The sequence below is a fragment of the Misgurnus anguillicaudatus genome, chromosome 21, assembly GCF_027580225.2.
Source record: "Misgurnus anguillicaudatus chromosome 21, ASM2758022v2, whole genome shotgun sequence".
NCBI lineage: Eukaryota > Metazoa > Chordata > Actinopteri > Cypriniformes > Cobitidae > Misgurnus > Misgurnus anguillicaudatus.
Genome location: NC_073357.2, coordinates 26,830,522 through 26,848,721, shown reverse-complemented (window position 1 = coordinate 26,848,721; position 18,200 = coordinate 26,830,522). Strand labels below are relative to the sequence as shown.

The 18,200-nt window shown below is 41.5% G+C and overlaps 1 protein-coding gene across 2 annotated transcripts in view; it reads right to left on the bottom strand.

The window, feature by feature from the left end:
- svep1 (sushi, von Willebrand factor type A, EGF and pentraxin domain containing 1) overlaps positions 1 to 18,200 on the bottom strand; it is a 117,166-nt gene that overhangs the window by 41,482 nt on the left and 57,484 nt on the right. For both annotated transcript variants that reach the window (XM_055199785.2, XM_073859925.1), the window contains exons 9-16: positions 15,746 to 15,875; positions 9,756 to 9,863; positions 8,090 to 8,221; positions 4,622 to 4,813; positions 4,361 to 4,482; positions 4,145 to 4,250; positions 3,798 to 3,974; positions 3,417 to 3,650 (exon numbers count right to left, since the gene is read on the bottom strand). In XM_055199785.2, the coding sequence (XP_055055760.2) occupies positions 3,417 to 3,650; positions 3,798 to 3,974; positions 4,145 to 4,250; positions 4,361 to 4,482; positions 4,622 to 4,813; positions 8,090 to 8,221; positions 9,756 to 9,863; positions 15,746 to 15,875 (1,201 nt within the window). The remainder of the gene's footprint in view (positions 1 to 3,416; positions 3,651 to 3,797; positions 3,975 to 4,144; positions 4,251 to 4,360; positions 4,483 to 4,621; positions 4,814 to 8,089; positions 8,222 to 9,755; positions 9,864 to 15,745; positions 15,876 to 18,200) is intronic.

The following is an 18,200-nucleotide window of genomic DNA, read 5'->3' as shown; positions in this document are numbered from 1 at the left end:
TCTAGTTATTATTATATCTTATTCTTATGTCTGCACACTTTTTCGGCGCGTAACTCGTCCCGCACGCTTTGCCGTAGTCCCATGAAAGCGGGCTCAAATCGACCGGTTTATTGAGGAGAGGTGTGCTATGACTTTTATAAGCGATCGGGTGCAGGATTTCCGATAGGGGGGCGAAAAACCACCCGAAAAATCCCATTGACTTAACATTGCGCCCAACTTTGACGAGTCATAGCTCCGCTCGAGGATTTTGTAGAAACATGTGGGTTACAACATTTGAAGAGGGTGGTAGGCTCTGTAAGAACATCAGACATGGGGACTTGTGACTTGGTGACTTGGACTCGAGTCGACTCGAGTCGCTATTTTTGTGACTTGTGACTTGACTTGACAAAAAATAAAATACTTGAGACTTGACTCGGACTTGGAAGTTAAAGACTCGGGACTTGACTTGACTTGAGACACGATGACTTGAATGACTTGAGTGTTAATCACATCATGTTTTCAGTTTGAATATAAAATATATAAATAATTTTAAAAAATAAAGTTGACGCAGCTAGAGCGCAGGCTAAGAATGGCGTTGTCATGACTGAATCACGACACTATCAGCTCTCGTACCTTACGCACGCCACGCCCACTTAGATCAGATATCAACATGTCAGCCGGAGGGGTACCGAGGGTCATCGCTTTCGGCTTCAACAAGATGTCAAAAGATGAACAGTGCATTGCAAGACATGCAACATTAAAATCACGGGCAGCCACGTGACAACCTCCAATTTTGTCCGTCATTTGAAGAGCCATAGTAAGTGCTTGTCATTTTTTTAAATGTCTGGTTAGTTGGTAGATAGCTAATGTAATAATCGCTAAAGTAGCCATTAACCCTCATCAATGATGAGTCATTTTACCGTGTTGGGGACAAATGTGGGCAAAATAATTTAGATTTTTTTTTTTAAATACTTCCCTTGATCTGAGCGGTATGAGACTTGGCTACGTTTTCTAAGTTTGTAAGCGTCTTTTGCGCGCTCAATATCGTTATTTCAAATGTAGGCGCACGAACGGAAGAGACGCGCACGCGGTGCGACGCGCTCGTTTTTCTGGGCGCAGGCTTGAGCATTCAGAGCATTACACAAGTGTGTGTGTGTGTGTGTGTGTGTGTGTGTGTGTGTGTGTGTGTGTGTGTGTGTGTGTGTGTGAGAGAGAGAGAGAGAGAGAGAGAGAGAGAGAGTGTGTGTAAACTATGTTTGAGAGAGAGAGAGAGAGAGAGAGAGAGAGAGAGAGAGGGAGGTGTTCAGAGAGGAGTCTGTTGGATGTTAAGCTGTTATTTGTTTTATGGACTCAATGTTGAAAATTTCAAACATTTCAAACAAGGTTGGCAGAAGTGAAACATAAATAATTTATGAAGTTACAATTTTGTTTGATTCCATGATGTATTTTACTGAACATGAGTATTTACAATGCAAATCCAAATTATTGTAATTTACTGTTAGTTACTTACTGTATATCTTGTCTTTTCACTTTATTAAGATCAGATTCTGCAGGTAAAATTACAATAATAAGGTGACTTGACTTGGACTTGACTTGACCTACTACAGGACTTGACTTGACTTGACTTGATATAGCCTGTGACTTGACTTGACTTGACTTGCCCAAGACAAAAAATACTTGGGACTTACTTGAGACTTGAAGGTTCAGACTTGAGACTTACTTGAGACTTGCACATGTATGACTTGGTCCCATCTCTGAAGAACATACATCACATTGGGGTGTAAGTTGTACCCCTGGGGTGTAAGAGGCACCCAAAAGTGCCCCATTGACTTATAATGGGGCAGGAAACATGCCCATATAAGGAAATAAAAAAGTTCCAGCTGGGATATCTTCGCTTTACAATGTCCTACAGACAAGTGGGTGGGCTCATTTCACTCGGGCATCCAATCAGTCTCTCAGGATAATCTCAGAGCTATTAAGCCACGCCCCTAGCAACAATTTTGGGCACCCTAGCAACATCTCCCATAGACTGCCATTATAAAATGCCCAGATGGATATCTTTGCACCAGAGTGTCATAGAGACATGGGGGTGGGCTCATTTTACTCAGGCATCCAATCAGTTTCTCAGGATCCTAAAAGACTTACTAAGCCACGCCCCTAGCAACCACTTTTCAGCACCCTAGCAACATAAAATTCAAACAGTTATATCTCAGCATCCGAACATCGTAGAGACACGGGGGTTGGACCGTTTGACTCGTGACTCAGAGTGTAATCATTATGGGATGCCAATTTTTTCCCTAGCAACCAAATACAGTACCCTAGCAACAGAGTAAACAAAGCCTTATATCTCTGCATCAGAACATCGTAGAGACACGGGGGTTGGACCGTTTGACTCGTGACTCAGAGTGTAATCATTATGGGATGCCCATTTTTTCCCTAGCAACCAAATACAGTACCCTAGCAACAGAGTAAACAAAGCCTTATATCTCCGCATCAGAACATCGTAGAGACATGGGGGTTGGACCGTTTGACTCGTGACTCGGAGTGTAATCATTATGGGATGCCAATTTTTTCCCTAGCAACCAAATACAGTACCCTAGCAACAGAGTAAACAAAGCCTTATATCTCCGCATCAGAACATCGTAGAGACACGGGGGTTGGACCATTTGACTCGTGACTCAGAGTGTAATCATTATGGGATGCAAATTTTTTCCCTAGCAACCAAATACAGTACCCTAGCAACAGAGTAAACAAAGCCTTATATCTCAGCATCAGAACATCGTAAAGACACGGGGGTTGGACCGTTTGACTCGTGACTCAGAGTGTAATCATTATGGGATGCCAATTTTTTCCCTAGCAACCAAATACAGTACCCTAGCAACAGAGTAAACAAAGCCTTATATCTCCGCATCAGAACATCGTAGAGACACGGGGGTTGGACCGTTTGACTCGTGACTCGGCATGTAATCACTAGTGGATGCCATTTTTTTCCCTAGCAACCAAATACAGTACCCTAGCAACAGAGTAAACAAAGCCTTATATCTCAGCATCAGAACATCGTAGAGACACAGGGGTTGGACCCTTTGACTCGTGACTCAGTGTGTAATCACTATGGGATGCCAATTTTTTCCCTAGCAACCAAATACAGTACCCTAGCAACAGAGTAAACAAAGCCTTATATCTCAGCATCAGAACATCGTAGAGACACGGGAGTTGGATCGTTTTACTTTTGGCTTGGAGTATGATCATATATGTTCCCCAGAATTTTGCCACGGCAAGCACCACTCACATTTTCTTCAGGAAATGTACCTATCTAGTTATGTTTATTATATTGCATTTCTGTCAAGAGATCCTTCTAAAACTCCCACGTTGCACTTTTAAATGGTATTGTATATCACATGTACCCTGTAAAATGTGTAAAATAAAGTTAAACTCACCACACACCCTGCCTTTCAGAACAGACCCTGGTCGGCAGTACAGTGTTGCCTTTTTGCTTTCCAGAGATCTGGGCTCAGCTACAATCATCTCCGATGACACATGAAAGGTTGAGAACGGCTGCTTGCTCAGCGTCCGCTTAAGCCGATTGGTCATTTGCTCCAGGGCCCTTAGCAAGCGTTTCTGATTGACTGTCTCAGCCGAGTCGTTCCTCGACAGGGGCAGTGGGATGCTTGCTGGGAAAAACGAATGGTGTTGGGAGAACTTGCAAACCAGCTTGGGATGTTAAACTAGTTAGTGGATTGCCTTTCAAGTGTTACAGGTAGCTAACTGGTGTAATAACACAGCAGGCATATAGGGCTAAATAGTAAATATTTTTCTACCTGTGATGTTGAAATAGATTTGTATCTTCTGCTCTTTTGTTGCATCGATGTTTTTGCGATGACGTTTGCTCCTCATGGGGTAGCTATGCTGTGATGAACCATCTTGTTGTAAGTGGGGCTCTGGAGCAAAACCAGTGTCAAAATAGGCATAGTCCTGACCATTCCACCCGCCAACACCTGAGGAGAAGACAAATCTACATTTATGTGTGAAAAAATGATGAAATGCCTACTATTGAAAATGCACTATAATTCACTTTAGCTCAACTGCTCTTGAGAAATTACAAAAAGATCAGTAAGCGAAGCCAGTTTGAGAGGATAAAATCTGTCATAAGCATGCCATTGTTTACCAATAGCAAATCCATTTGGATAATCATAATTGTACTCCAGACACTGTCCAGGTGACATCATTTCCAATTTACAGGTGACATCATCTCCGCCACAGATGTTGGGAACCTGTGAGATTATGAGAAGAAAGGTTAATAAGAAATGATTTCCGTCATGTGGCCATTTACCGTATGTGCAGATTTGTAGTACGTACTTAACGTGCGCATGTCAGATCTTACCGTTTCTTTAAGAACAGTGGTGAACTCCCCAGTGAAGGACTTTAGCAGGTTGAGATCATCACAGCGGGACGCTTTGAACAACATCTCAAAGGGCTTAAAGCCATTGTTTGCAATCCTGTTCACTAAACACAGAAGACACATACAGCAATAATACTTAACCATACACTCACTGACAACATAAGGTATTAGATCTGTATTGGATGCATGAGTAATGAACGGAAATGAAAGACAAATGTTGAGTTACAGTAAATCAATACTCACAGGAGCAATCAGGTCTGTCTGGTGAGCGGGGCGGCTCCCAAATTCCATTATTGGCACAAAAGTAGCTCTGCACAGCATGCTGGGCAAGACTGTAACCCTGTCTGCAGGTCAGACTGCAGTTCACACCCTCCTTCGTCTTGACACAAGAGAAATCTGCATTCACTGGGACAAACGGCTTTGCACAGGTTGAACCTGAAGTTATAAACATCGGTTGTAAGCATTTGTGCAATATGAAAATTGTGTCTCTTCTGTCTGTAGTTGGATCAGTGACAAAAACGGTTTGGCAAGATGAGAAATTCAAAAATCTTTTTAAAAAGCATGCATCAGCTATATTTTAATGCATATACAGCATTTGGTTGATATTATTACATACTAACCATTTTTATGAAAGTTAAGACTGAATGGACCTGAAAATGCAAATGGTGTAACCGCCAATTGCGCCAAAGAATGAGAAATATTAAATATTTTATCAACCTTGATGGCATGTAAGCTTAATCTTAAGAAAACATTTTAAAATATCACACGAAAATACATTTTATTAGTTAATAGTTAATGTACATTTTTTGCGTTTTTTGTAATATTTGTTTGGACATATGCTGAAAACAGCTCTGTTTTCTAAATAATCTTCGACAAATTATGTAAAAAAAAATCATATTACACTAAACTAGATGATTATATTTTATTCCATTTTTTATGAATATATTTATATTTTCATTAAAAAAAAAATACTAGTTACACCAATTGACAAAGACCGGTTACACCACATTGACATTTTTACAATTTTCCCCCAAATATTCGTTCAAAATTAAATAAAACCAGAAATTTTAGACTTGGTCCAAAAAAGAAAATGTATGCAGATAATCAGCAAATTTATTTTGAAATTTTAACCCTTTTACATTTAATTGAACCATACGGACACAAAATAATTGACGTCACGTCAGTTACATGAAACGTGGGAACAATGAACTTAGGTATGTTTAATGGAAAAGGCACTTCTTACGCTTTAGGAATAGTCCACTATCATTACAAAATATCCTACCCCCATGTCATCCAAGATATTTATGTATTTCTTTGTTCAGTCGAGACGAAATTAAGTTTTTTGAGGAAAACATATTTTTCAGAAAAAGATTTTTCTCATTTTAATAGACTTTATTGGACAGTTCACAGCAAGCGTGCAGCACAAGCCCTGAAAAGTGAAGCCAAAACGTCTCGAACGCCCCCCTAGTGACTGGTCCCAGTATATGTCATAAACCCCACCTCCCCATGTTATTCAATGGGACTTGAGACCAACTAAACAATTTAATTACACTTCAATTATCTTTTTTCCCGAAGCTGTTTTTTGTCATTTACTGTAGCTGATGTAAATTCAAATGTTTGTTTTTAAAATAAGTTTGTGTTTAGTTAGTTATTTAATGCTATAAAAACTGTGGTGTCACGTCATGATTGACAGCTGTGATATGCGCATTCTGTGAGAGCGAGGGCGGGGCTTGATTTCGCGGCTTTACTTCCTGCTCACTACTGTGCGAACGGGCGTCGTCCATCTTTTTTTACAGTCTATGGTTCACAGTTTTAATGCAGCTTAAAATTGCAGTTTTAACGCAGCTTCAAAGGGCTCTAAACAATCCCAAACGAGGCATAAGGGTCTTATCTAGCGAAACAATCAGCATTCTCTCAGAGAAAAAAAAGTACTTTTAAACCACAACTTCTCATCTTGCACTAGCCGTGTGACGCGCCAGTGTGACTTTACATGTTATGTAATCACGTCGAAAGGTCACGTATGACATATGCGAAACTCCCGCTCTAGTGTGGAAAAAGAGGACCGTTTCCAAATGTTGTTGTTGCATGTGGAATGGTACTAATTAATGCCTTTGTGTCAGTTTATTGTTTAAAATGTGCCGCAAGTGTGCATTTCACATACAGTACTGTGCAAAAGTCTTGATTTGTTGTTTTTCAATGGTATAGTGATCATATATAATTATTTCTCAGTCTCTTTAATAGATCCTTAAAATAAAGGAAAATGTGTTTATAGTATAAAAACTCTATAAAAATGTAAACAAATGTGTCAAGTTTTTAGGGTAAACTCCCCTTCCACTTGAGCAATAGCAAGAAACTGCAGGATCTCTCAAACCTAAATAAAATTAAATCCTAATTTCAAATTTTAAAGAAATTAGTCTTTACTTCATTCTGCTCAAAAACGCTCAAGATGTGTTTAGTGCCAAGAGAGGTCACACTAAACACAGACGATGCCTTAAGAACACATTTAGTCCTGAAAATGTATTTATTTATTTATTTTTAACATATTTTCTGTATTTTCTGTTTGTATCGTAATAAAATAAAATCTGGTGGTGATGGCCTAATGCTGCATTTACACCAACCGCGTTTGAGGCGTCACAATCGAGTGTACCGCTCCTAGTTTGCCACTAGAACAGTTTGAATGCATTCGTGCGCCTAGAGCGAAGTAGACACGCGGAAAAAGCGAGCATTTGACGAGCGTCAGAGGCGAAATCTGCGTCTTGTGGGAGGGGCAAGTGCTATGCGGTTGTCTGTTTGCAAGATGGCTGATGTTGATGGTGCATTTATCGAGACGGGAGTTACCAGTTTGTATTTGGTCTATAGGGGGAAAATAAACAGCGCGGGTCGATAAACGTCACGTGACTCAAAAGTGAAACTTACAACTTACCAGGATGTCCTCACTGACACTCTTCCAAGCGAGATCCTTTTTATTCCTGTCTCTTTAGAAATAAGATCTAAGATCTGATTGGTTAACGCAGTGCAAAAATTCGCCAAAGTTGTAATTTTTCAACTCGGGCATCAGCCGCAAATTTGCGTCAAACGCAAAATGCACATAAAGCACCATTCGCGCGTACCGCGCCAGACGCTCGATTCGCTGCTTTTGCGCATACTAGATGCGCGAATGAAGCGGAATTGTGTCTACCACGCCACGCTACACGCCTCATTTGCGCCGCGAGACCTCCAGACACGCGTCAGCGGGTCTTCACATTGACTTAAAATTTATATCACTCGCGCTTTACGCCTCTACCGCTGCTGGTGTAAACACAGCATAAGACTTTTGCACAGTACTACATATAACGCGTGACTTATGCGTTGATGTGCTTACGTTGGTCACGATGGTTTAAAAGTGTTTTTTATTGCCAAAAATGACTTGACAATTGTTATTGCAAATAAATCGTTTCGCTAGAGAAGACAATTATGCCTTGGTTGGGATCGTTTAGAGCCCTTTGACGCTGCGTTGAAACTGCAATTTTAAACTGCATTGAAACTGTGAACTGTTGAGGTCCAATAAAGTCTATTAAATTGAGAAAAATCCTGGGAATCCTTTCTTCTCGACTGAACAAAGAAAGACATAAACGTCTTGGATTAAATTGTGGTGAGTAAATTATCAAGATTTTTTTAACAAAAGTGGCGCATTCCTTTAACAATGACACTGGTTGACTGCTCTTTCATTACCTTGTACAGTAATGATGAGCTCGCATGTACGATTGTTGCCAGAAGGGTCTGTGGCTGTGTAGTACACTGAAGTTTCTCCAACAGGAAAAGCATCACCAGACGAGTGAGTACTTGAGATATTCAGATAAGCTCCTAAAAAGACAAAAATAATGTAAGGGGCACACAAGGTACCTGCACAACATTAAAAGCACTGCATAGGGGGACATCTCAATACAGTTTTGTTAAAACAAGGATGCTGTGAATTTCTCCCATTTAAACAAAATAGCAACAGTCAGTCAGCCACTGATTTTGGGCTCAGACAGCATTTTTATTTACATTTATTCATGTAGCAGACATTTTTATCCAAAGCGACTTACAAATGCGAAAGCACTAAAGAGCAAACAATAAGCCTAGTCTACAAAGGTAATGCGGGACATATTAAAGAGATTTCATCTGTGACTTTTCATAACCACAGCCAGATCTGTCTTCATTGAAATTGCCGGAATAGCTGTTTATTGAAAGGGAGCATCCACATAATACTAGTCACGTAGCATATGTGCCTGCATCTGTTTGCAATATTGTGTTTGCATCATTGCAGTCGTGCAATCTGGCATTATCCAATGATATAGCAGGTACTTTCACAGACATTACCACAGGGAGCAATGTGGAGCTCCACAAGGACTCACTCTGGTCAACCACAAAGCCATCTGAAAGGGTGATACACTACTGTACTACTCTTCATAAAGCCTGGGAATAATAGGTCTTGGTGCCAGAGGAAAGTAATTGGTAGATTGTTAAGGGTGCTACACTGCGGTCAGACAAAAGTCGTCTTTCAAGCATCTTACATACTGCACATTCATTCAAACACCCACACATGCATGCACTCTTGCACATGCGTTCAGAACCCACAACGGTTATAAAACCCTCATGCATATATCCACCAAAATAACATTTTGTGACCACGCTAAGGTTGCTTGTCGACGTCATACCACGCCGCCTCAACGTAAGCATGTTTTGATTTTTCCATGCCCACACCCATGCAGTTATATTTAGTGCAGACACAACTCCCTCCAAAAGACGCCAGACTCAGACATTTGTCAGACAGTTTGGAATAGCCCTGGAACTTCTTTCTGGAAAATTATCTTGTGTGTGTACGTGTGTTTTGTACTGGTTAAAAACTAAATGGACTATCTTGCAATGCATCATTTGCAGAAATGCATTTCTGTTTATTCTTGTATTTTGCTCAATGAATTAGGTCCAAAATTATCAATCATCTCCGACCATATCAATGCTATTCCAACCCATAGCGTAATTTATGAAGAAATATTCTTTGTCGGAAAACATCTTAATTTCCTGGTGGCTACAATGTCTATAAATCAAATTCTTTTTGTAAAAGTTTTACCATATGTCAATCTCTACAGATTCATTTTGTCATGCACACACACACACATTAAGAAACTAGGTCTTTCCCAAAAGGACTAAACTTTTTCCTGGACCTGTTTAAAGTTTCCTGAACACTAAAGGAAAGTATAAACATGACACTTCACATTGTTCCTCTTTTTTCTATCTGTCTACACACAATGTCTCGATCCTTTAGTTTATTACTATTATGTCTCCACTCACTCCATCTTTATTTCTCATTTATAAACTTTGTTTACTGTTGAATAATCTACATTTTTGTATTTACCCGAGTTGTCTGAAAACTGAGGCTCGTCCCAGTACACGGCAGTCTTTCTCCCTGTGGCCTTAACGGTAGGCGGAGACCGACACCTGTCAATCAAAGGGGGTTCCGTATCTAAGGAAACAGAGAGAAATTAGGCTAAAAAAATAAAATAAAGAATTTAAATTGTTGCTTTGACATTATTTTAATGTTTAAGAATCTGTAATATATATATTTTATAGTGCTTGACATGGAGTTGTCACTTTTGTCCTTAAAAGAAAGACAAGGAGATATAAATAAGTACAGAGCTATAAAATGCAAAAAGATGAGAAATGCTTCAGATCATTTAAATGTCAATTGCCGTATATGATTTCAACTGCTTTATCCGCTTGACGTCAACCTCTGGGTCCAAATGCTCCATCAGATGCATAAAGCACACAACAAACTTTACTAATAAACACTTACAGTACAGTGCAGTGTAAAACTAACAAAAATGGCAATCCTAACCTTTGTCTCCATACTAAAATGAAAGTAATTTTTTATGATTGTTATGTATTGTTGGCTGGGACGTTCTGAGCTTGGAGAATGTAGTGTATACTGCAAGTTTATAAAATATAGCTAAAATGTGTGATATAGTATGAATAAATACTGCTCGTAGAGATTGTAGTCTCATATGAAGCAAATGGAGGCTTGGACCCATAAATGTTATTTCTACATCACGACCTAACAAGTGAAATGGCAAATCGGAGACAAATTTTGTGGCAAAAGGTTCTCAGGCAGCAGGAGGCAAACATTTCAACTTGAACTCAGTGTCTTAAACAATGAGATATTTTTTGTACAGTACGTAGAAATAAAGATGTATTACAACATTACATTCCAACATGTTAGATAATGTAAAGGTCCAACTGGTAATGTTTAATAATAATAATAATAATAATGTGTATAGACTGACAAAACACCTTTATAATCATGACATGACACGTGTCATGAACATGAAATAGATTTTATGCACATTTATGTGTCATTTGGTGTCATTTGTTCAATTATGTCATTTTTGATGCAGGGATGACATTGTTTGAGATGTCTTTGTTATGACAACATGACATACACCAATACATCATAACTTGTCATAAACATGACATAACTTAAGAAACTACCTAGCTTTATGGGTTAACATTACAATTATATTAAGTGTTAATACTCTGTCATATAGTTTTATAACAGCATCATGAATATTTTTCTTGACCTCAACTAAAGTGGTACAAATTTGTCATTAAAATGTCAATAAGTGTTAACACTATGTTAAATAATTTTCAAATACCATAAAAAAATGCAACAGACACGTCAAAAATTATACTTTACTTTTTGTATGTGCACAATGCATAAAAAAACTGACAACTTGAACTTATTCTTCCTCACACAGAGGGTTCTGAAATTTTCTGATATAAAAAACGAAGAAAATTTTTAATTAATAAAATTAATGTAATTAACTGTTTTTGCAGTGATATGGACCCAGCGCTACATGGCTTAACTCACTATTGTACCGTTTATAAAATAAAAATAATACAAATATAATTTTATACATTTTAATTATTATTGTTATTATTATTATTATTATTGGATGACTAATTTTATTTATATTACCTTAAAACTTAAAAAAGCATTATAAACTGAAGAATAATTATGAGGCTGTTATAAAATTATTTGACATTGAGTACACTGTAAAAAAATTCTGTAGAAATTGCAGCTGGGTTGCCGGTAATTTACCGTAGATTTACATTTATGTTTTTTACTGGCAACATTTTGCTCAAAGTCAAACGAGCATCAAACACCTACAAGTCTTTATCCTTACAGAGAAACAGCATCAAGCAAAACATTCTGGGAAACTGTTACGGGTAAATCCAGGTAAGACAGGATGCGGATCCAAATGCAGTGAGTTTTATTAAAAATAACAACAAACAAACAAAACATATCAGGAAGTCCAACAAGGACCCAAGAACACGGAACACGAAAACACCATAACATCAAATAACGATCGACCTCAGACACTGGAAACACTAGGCTTAAATACACAGAGTAATCAGGGAAAACAAGACACACCTGGGGAACAATCATCACACAGACCAATGAACAAAAGAACTACAAAGAACTACAGACATGGATGACACAGACATGACTTCAAAATAATAGTACAAGACAGGGTACACAGACAGAGTTCATAACATAGCCCCCCCTCAAAGGGCGGCTTCCAGACGCCCCCCAGAAAACCCCAAAGTACAACAGTCTAGGAGGGCGGTGGCATGGAGGTGGACCCGGGGGAGGGATGGTGGGCCAAGGCCACAACAGTCCAAGGGCCAGGGCGGAGCCACGGGCGGAGGCTGGAGCCAGGGCGGAGCCGCGGGCGGAGGCTGGAGCCAGGGCGGAGCCGCGGGCGGAGGCTGGAGCCAGGGCGGAGCCGCGGGCGGAGGCTGGAGCCAGGGCGGAGCCGCGGGCGGAGGCTGGAGCCAGGGCGGAGCCGCGGGCGGAGGCTGGAGCCAGGGCGGAGCCGCGGGCGGAGGCTGGAGCCAGGGCGGAGCCGCGGGCGGAGGCTGGAGCCAGGGCGGCGCCGCGGGCGGGGACAGGGACCAAGGCGGAGCAGCGGGCGGCGACAGGGACCAAGGCGGAGCCGCAGGCGGAGACAGGGACCAAGGAGGAGCCGCAGGCGGAGACAGGGACCAAGGAGGAGCCGCAGGCGGAGACAGGGACCAAGGAGGAGCCGCAGGCGGAGACAGGGACCAAGGAGGAGCCGCAGGCGGAGACAGCCACCAAGGAGGAGCCGCAGGCGGAGACAGGGACCAAGGAGGAGCCGGCAGAACTGGCAACCACGGCGGAGCCGGCAGAACTGGCAACCCGGGCGGAGCCGGCAGGGCGGGAAGCCAGGGCGGAGCCGGCAGGGCGGGAAGCCAGGGCGGAGCCGGCAGGGCGGGAAGCCAGGGCGGAGCCGGCAGGGCGGGAAGCCAGGGCGGAGCCGGAGACCAGAGAGGGACTGGATACCAGGGTGGTGCTGGTGGTATTATGAACCTGGGTACAGGAGAACAGAGAGAGGCCCTCTGGGCCTGATTAGACAGGGCAGTAAGTTCAAATATAGACATCTCAGACCTGACAGTGAGGGCAAAGAGCTTGGGGACAGTCATCTTGGGACATGCAGAGAGTTCAGCACTGGCCATAGTCTTGGTGACGACAAAGAGTCTCTGGGGCATCGCGGTGACCACACTAGCTGACCAATGGGGCTCAGATGACTCACTCGGCTCAGATGACTCACCCGGCTCAGATGACTCACCCGGCTCAGATGACTCACCCGGCTCAGCTGACTCACTCGGCTCAGGGGAATCAGAAGACTCACTCGGCTCAGGGGAATCAGAAGACTCACTCGGCTCAGGGGAATCAGAAGACTCACTCGGCTCAGGGGAATCAGAAGACTCACTCGGCTCAGGGGAATCAGAAGACTCACTCGGCTCAGGGGAATCGGGAGATTCACTCGGCTCAGAGGACTCAATGGGCTCAGATGACTCAATGGATACCTGGAAAGCATCATAGGAGACAGAAGAGCAGTACGCGGACCACACACTCCACAAAGCCATGCCAAATATGGAAATTACTGAGTGCAGAGAACATACCTCAGACTTATTATGCACCACGGAGCTGGAAACCACAGGACGGGGCACCCCGGCCACCCGTACGGATACCAATGGTACATCCATCAGACTGGTGATTAACTGTCGGATTTTTGGCAGTGCTGGAGAGTTCATCAAAGCAGTTTGGTGAAGTGGAGTGGGTGTTGCAGTCATTCTATGAGTTGGTTCGGGTATGGGAGCCATCTCGAGAATGGGTGCGGGTGTTCCTACTGCACCTTTAACTACTGGAACGGTGATGATGGTGGCTTTCTGACAAGTCGGGGCTGGTATAGTTGTGGCAAACTCGAATACTGGGGCAGGATGAACATCAGCGAACTGAGGCATGGAGTGGGATGACGTGGCGGCCATCTTCAGCACGGGCGGTGACACAGGGGAAACAGGACTCGGGAAACTAGCGTCCGTGCTAACAGTAGCTCGCTCAGCCTTGGGTCTCTTCCTCCGCCGCCGATGACGTGAGCAATGCGTTGGTTTCATGATGACTGGCTCGAGTGATGTTACAGTCTCTGCGGGTCTTTCGGCGGGGAACTCCCACAAATTCCATCGGCCACGGTTGTGCATGTAACCGACGAAGCCCCAGAAATCGAGTGTTTGCAACCCGTCCACCTCTTGCTGCGGCACGGGTTCATCGAGACATTCATTGAAATAATTTTTAAGTTCCGAGTCACAGAGGTCCAGGCCCAGCGAAAAAGACCAGAAAGTCTGGGCAAAACAGCGCACAGGTCTCCCCTGTTGCCGGAGGGAAGTCAGGTCGGCGAGTGCGTTCCACCATTCTTCATCCGTGGTGGGGGGTGAAACTTGCACTCGGATATCGCCGACACGGAGCATGAGGACACAGGGAACACACCAGGAAACTTGGAAAAACACGGGAACGAGGACTTGCTGCTGGATCCTGAGTGGTCGATCGTTCTGTTACGGGTAAATCCAGGTAAGACAGGATGCGGATCCAAATGCAGTGAGTTTTATTAAAAATAACAACAAACAAACAAAACATATCAGGAAGTCCAACAAGGACCCAAGAACACGGAACACGAAAACACCATAACATCAAATAACGATCGACATCAGACACTGGAAACACTAGGCTTAAATACACAGAGTAATCAGGGAAAACAAGACACACCTGGGGAACAATCATCACACAGACCAATGAACAAAAGAACTACAAAGAACTACAGACATGGATGACACAGACATGACTTCAAAATAAGAGTACAAGACAGGGTACACAGACAGAGTTCATAACAGAAACAAAATCTGGAGCAAAAAACAGAAAAATGTTGATGATGATTTCTGGTTCCCAGAATGCTTTGCATGAGGCTGTTATTGTATAGTTTTATTCTGTAAAGACAAAGACCCGCCAATATTCAAAATTTATTCAACTTCGAACAAACTCTTGCCAGCAAACAACACAAATTGAAATCCACGGCAAATTACCGGCAACCCAGCTGCAATAACATTGTAATTTCTACGGAATCTTTTTATAGTGTATTAACACTTAATGACATTTTAATGACAAATTATATTTGTACCACTGTAGTTGAGGTCAAGAAAAATATTCATGATGCTGTTATAAAACTATATGAGTATTAATGACATCTTAAAGGAATAGTCTACCCTTCTGCCACATCAAACTATGTTATTACCTCAACTTGGACGAATTAGTACATATCTATCCCTTCTCAACGCGTGCACTGCACAGCGCATCGTGAATGTGCCAGCATCCAGCCCAGACCCATTCATTCCTATGGTACCAAACAGGGAAGCCACCAAACACTTCCGTGTTTTCCCTATTTAAAGACTGTTACATGAGGAGTTATACCAGTAAGTATGGTGCCATTTTTGGTACCATAGGAATGAATGGGGCTAGGCTAAATGCTAACACACTCACAACGCGCCGCACAGCGCACGCATTAAAAAAAGATAGGTATGTATTAATTCGTCCAGGCCGAGGCAACAACATAGCTTAACATGGCAAAAGGGTAGACTGTTCCTTTAATGACAAATTCAATTTGTATCACTGGTAAAAAGTGGTCAGTTATGTTGTCTTGGTGATGTCAAGTTGTCATGACATTAACCAATACATCATAACTTGTCAAGTTGTCATATCAAGGAAATCAAAAAAACAAATTTAATATTTGCATTAGAAATAACATAATTGAACAAAGTGTCATAAACGTGCATAAAATCTCTTTTATGTTCTTGACACTTGTGTCTCATGTAATGATTACGAAGGTGTCATGTCAGTCTTATCAACTCCCCTTAGTAAAGTGTTACCAATAATACTACATGTAATTATGACCATAGTTTACAAATGTTGTACATTTACAAGTAATACAACCTCACCAACTACAGTAACAGTGAAGGAGCAGTTTGCCTTGTTCCCAGTGCGATCAGTCGCTGTGTATGTGATGAACTCAGTCCCTATTGGGAAAGGCTGCATAGGGTTCAGGACAGGCGTTACCTGCACAACAACCTGAGAAACAAAGAAGATGTAACAATAAAATCAGCGCACGATTCGATACAATACACGATACTGAGTGCAAAAAAGAATAGTTTTACTTTATTTAAACTTAAAACTGAAATATAAATAACACTATTTCCAAAACAAAAACTTTTATTGTGCATACAATTTCTTATTAAACTGACAACATTCAAGGCTTATTTTAGATCAACTTTTTGCAAACAATGAAGCACTTTTAGGAGTGAAGTCAGTGGAGTCACGTCATCCATCTCTTGTCAGCTACTGTAGTGGGTGGAAGATTAAGTTACTTATTTGATTTGAGTAATTTCCTGTCACTGATTATGTACAGAGATGATATAATAAATGATGCATGGAAAAACCAATGAACCCGAATCCCCTTTTTTTGTTCTAGGCTAAGATATATGCATGCAAAAACACGCATTGATACTCATTTATACAGTATTTGATATGGCACTAGTGTTATTTATATAAAACATTTTAAGTGCATTAAAAATGATACAGTTTTAACATATGAACACAAGAAACGACATTCACCAGCAATGATGTTCATAACTGTTACTTTCACTACAAGAATCAGGAATACCTCCTAATAACAACAGAAAGTAGCTGGCATTGTCAACGCTGCTTTAGAGCCATTCACTATAACTATAAAAATATAGTAAAAAAAAATTATATTAAAGAGAATTGTGGAGTTTACACCACAACTATAACGATAAAGATCCAATAAACTATATCGTTGGGATCACTTTCTGGGCAATTTTTCCCCACCTGATGAATGATAAACCATTGACAGCCAATCAAATCTATTTGAACTTCAAGTGCACGCACGCTTAAAATGACAGTGGAGAAGCTCATTGCTGAGATCCATAACACAAAATGACCTCAGGTATCCAGTGCTGATGCAGTTGCTGTGAAATTCACTACGTAATCCTTTTTTCCAACCACATTAACTACGCCAAAAGGTAAGATAGTAGATTAAACAAACTACTAGATTCACTGTTTAGAGTTAATGCAGCAAGTTGAGGACATCTGTTGGTTATACCCGCTGTGTAAATGCAACATTAACAGCATATTTACATATTCAGCGACATGTAAACTATTGCAAAAGTTTTTATTACAAGAAATATTCAACATTAGTTAAAGGCAAGTGATTTGCGCGAGTGCTGCACGTGTGAGCAAATAGCCATAAAGTATCGTTATCAGTGATGTGGACGCTAATATAGTTATCCTTATAGTTCACGACGTTATCGTTATAATGTGAACGGCCCTTAAGAGAGAACTTATCATGCTACAATATACCATTACACCCCTAAAGAGGACATGTTAGGGTGTTTTCACACATGTTGGTGCGCATCGTCGTGCAGGCTTGTATAATTTTTCCGTTGTTTTTACAGTACTTAAAACGCCGCACGGGTACACCATGTGACAATTGTCAGCGCTGTTATTGGTCTCTGACAGCTCTGACACCCATGACCACCCCCCCACATGTTTCCATGACAACCAGCCTGTCACGGAGAGCGAAGCTAGCAAGATATGGAGATAAACGATGCACGTCTTTGCGAAGTTTTTTGCTTTAACACGAAATTGCGCAACTGTTCTATTAAAGGGACACTCCACTTTTTTTGAAAATGTGCTCATTTTCCAGCCCCCCTTTAAGTTAAACATGTGATTTTTACCGTTTTGGAATCCATTCAGCCGATCTTCGGGTCTGGCGGTACCACTTTTAGCATAGCTTAGCATAATCCATCGAATCTGATTAGACCATTAGCATCACGCTCAAAAATAACCAGAGTTTCAATATTTTTCCTGTTTAAAACTTGGCTTTTCTGTAGTTGCATCGTGTACTAAGACCAATGGAAAATGAAAATTGTAGTGTCCCTTTAAAGCCCTTCTCACAGAGCCTTTTGGTAAAAATCCCGTAAATGTCACTATTTTTGTGTGTGGATGACAGCTGTGCATTTATGAAATCATCAGCTCATACGTCCAGAAGACAGCAAATCTCTGCAACGGACCAAGATTGCCCTGTTTTTTGTTTACCCACAATATAATACCCAGCTCACGTCATGACCGAATCCCAGGGGCTCAAACATGTGGCAACTTCCTGTAATTGATTCGGCCTGAGGCCGAGCAGCTTTCACACCACAGATGGACCGCACCAGAGTTCGGCGACAGCCGCTCCCGGAGCGGCAGTTTAGTGCGCACCAGAGTGAGGCTGTTGTGTTCACACTGACCCAAACGAACTGTACTCAGTCCAAAAGCTCATTTGGGCTGACCTAAACAGTATCAGTGTGAAAACACCCTTAGTGACCTCTCATT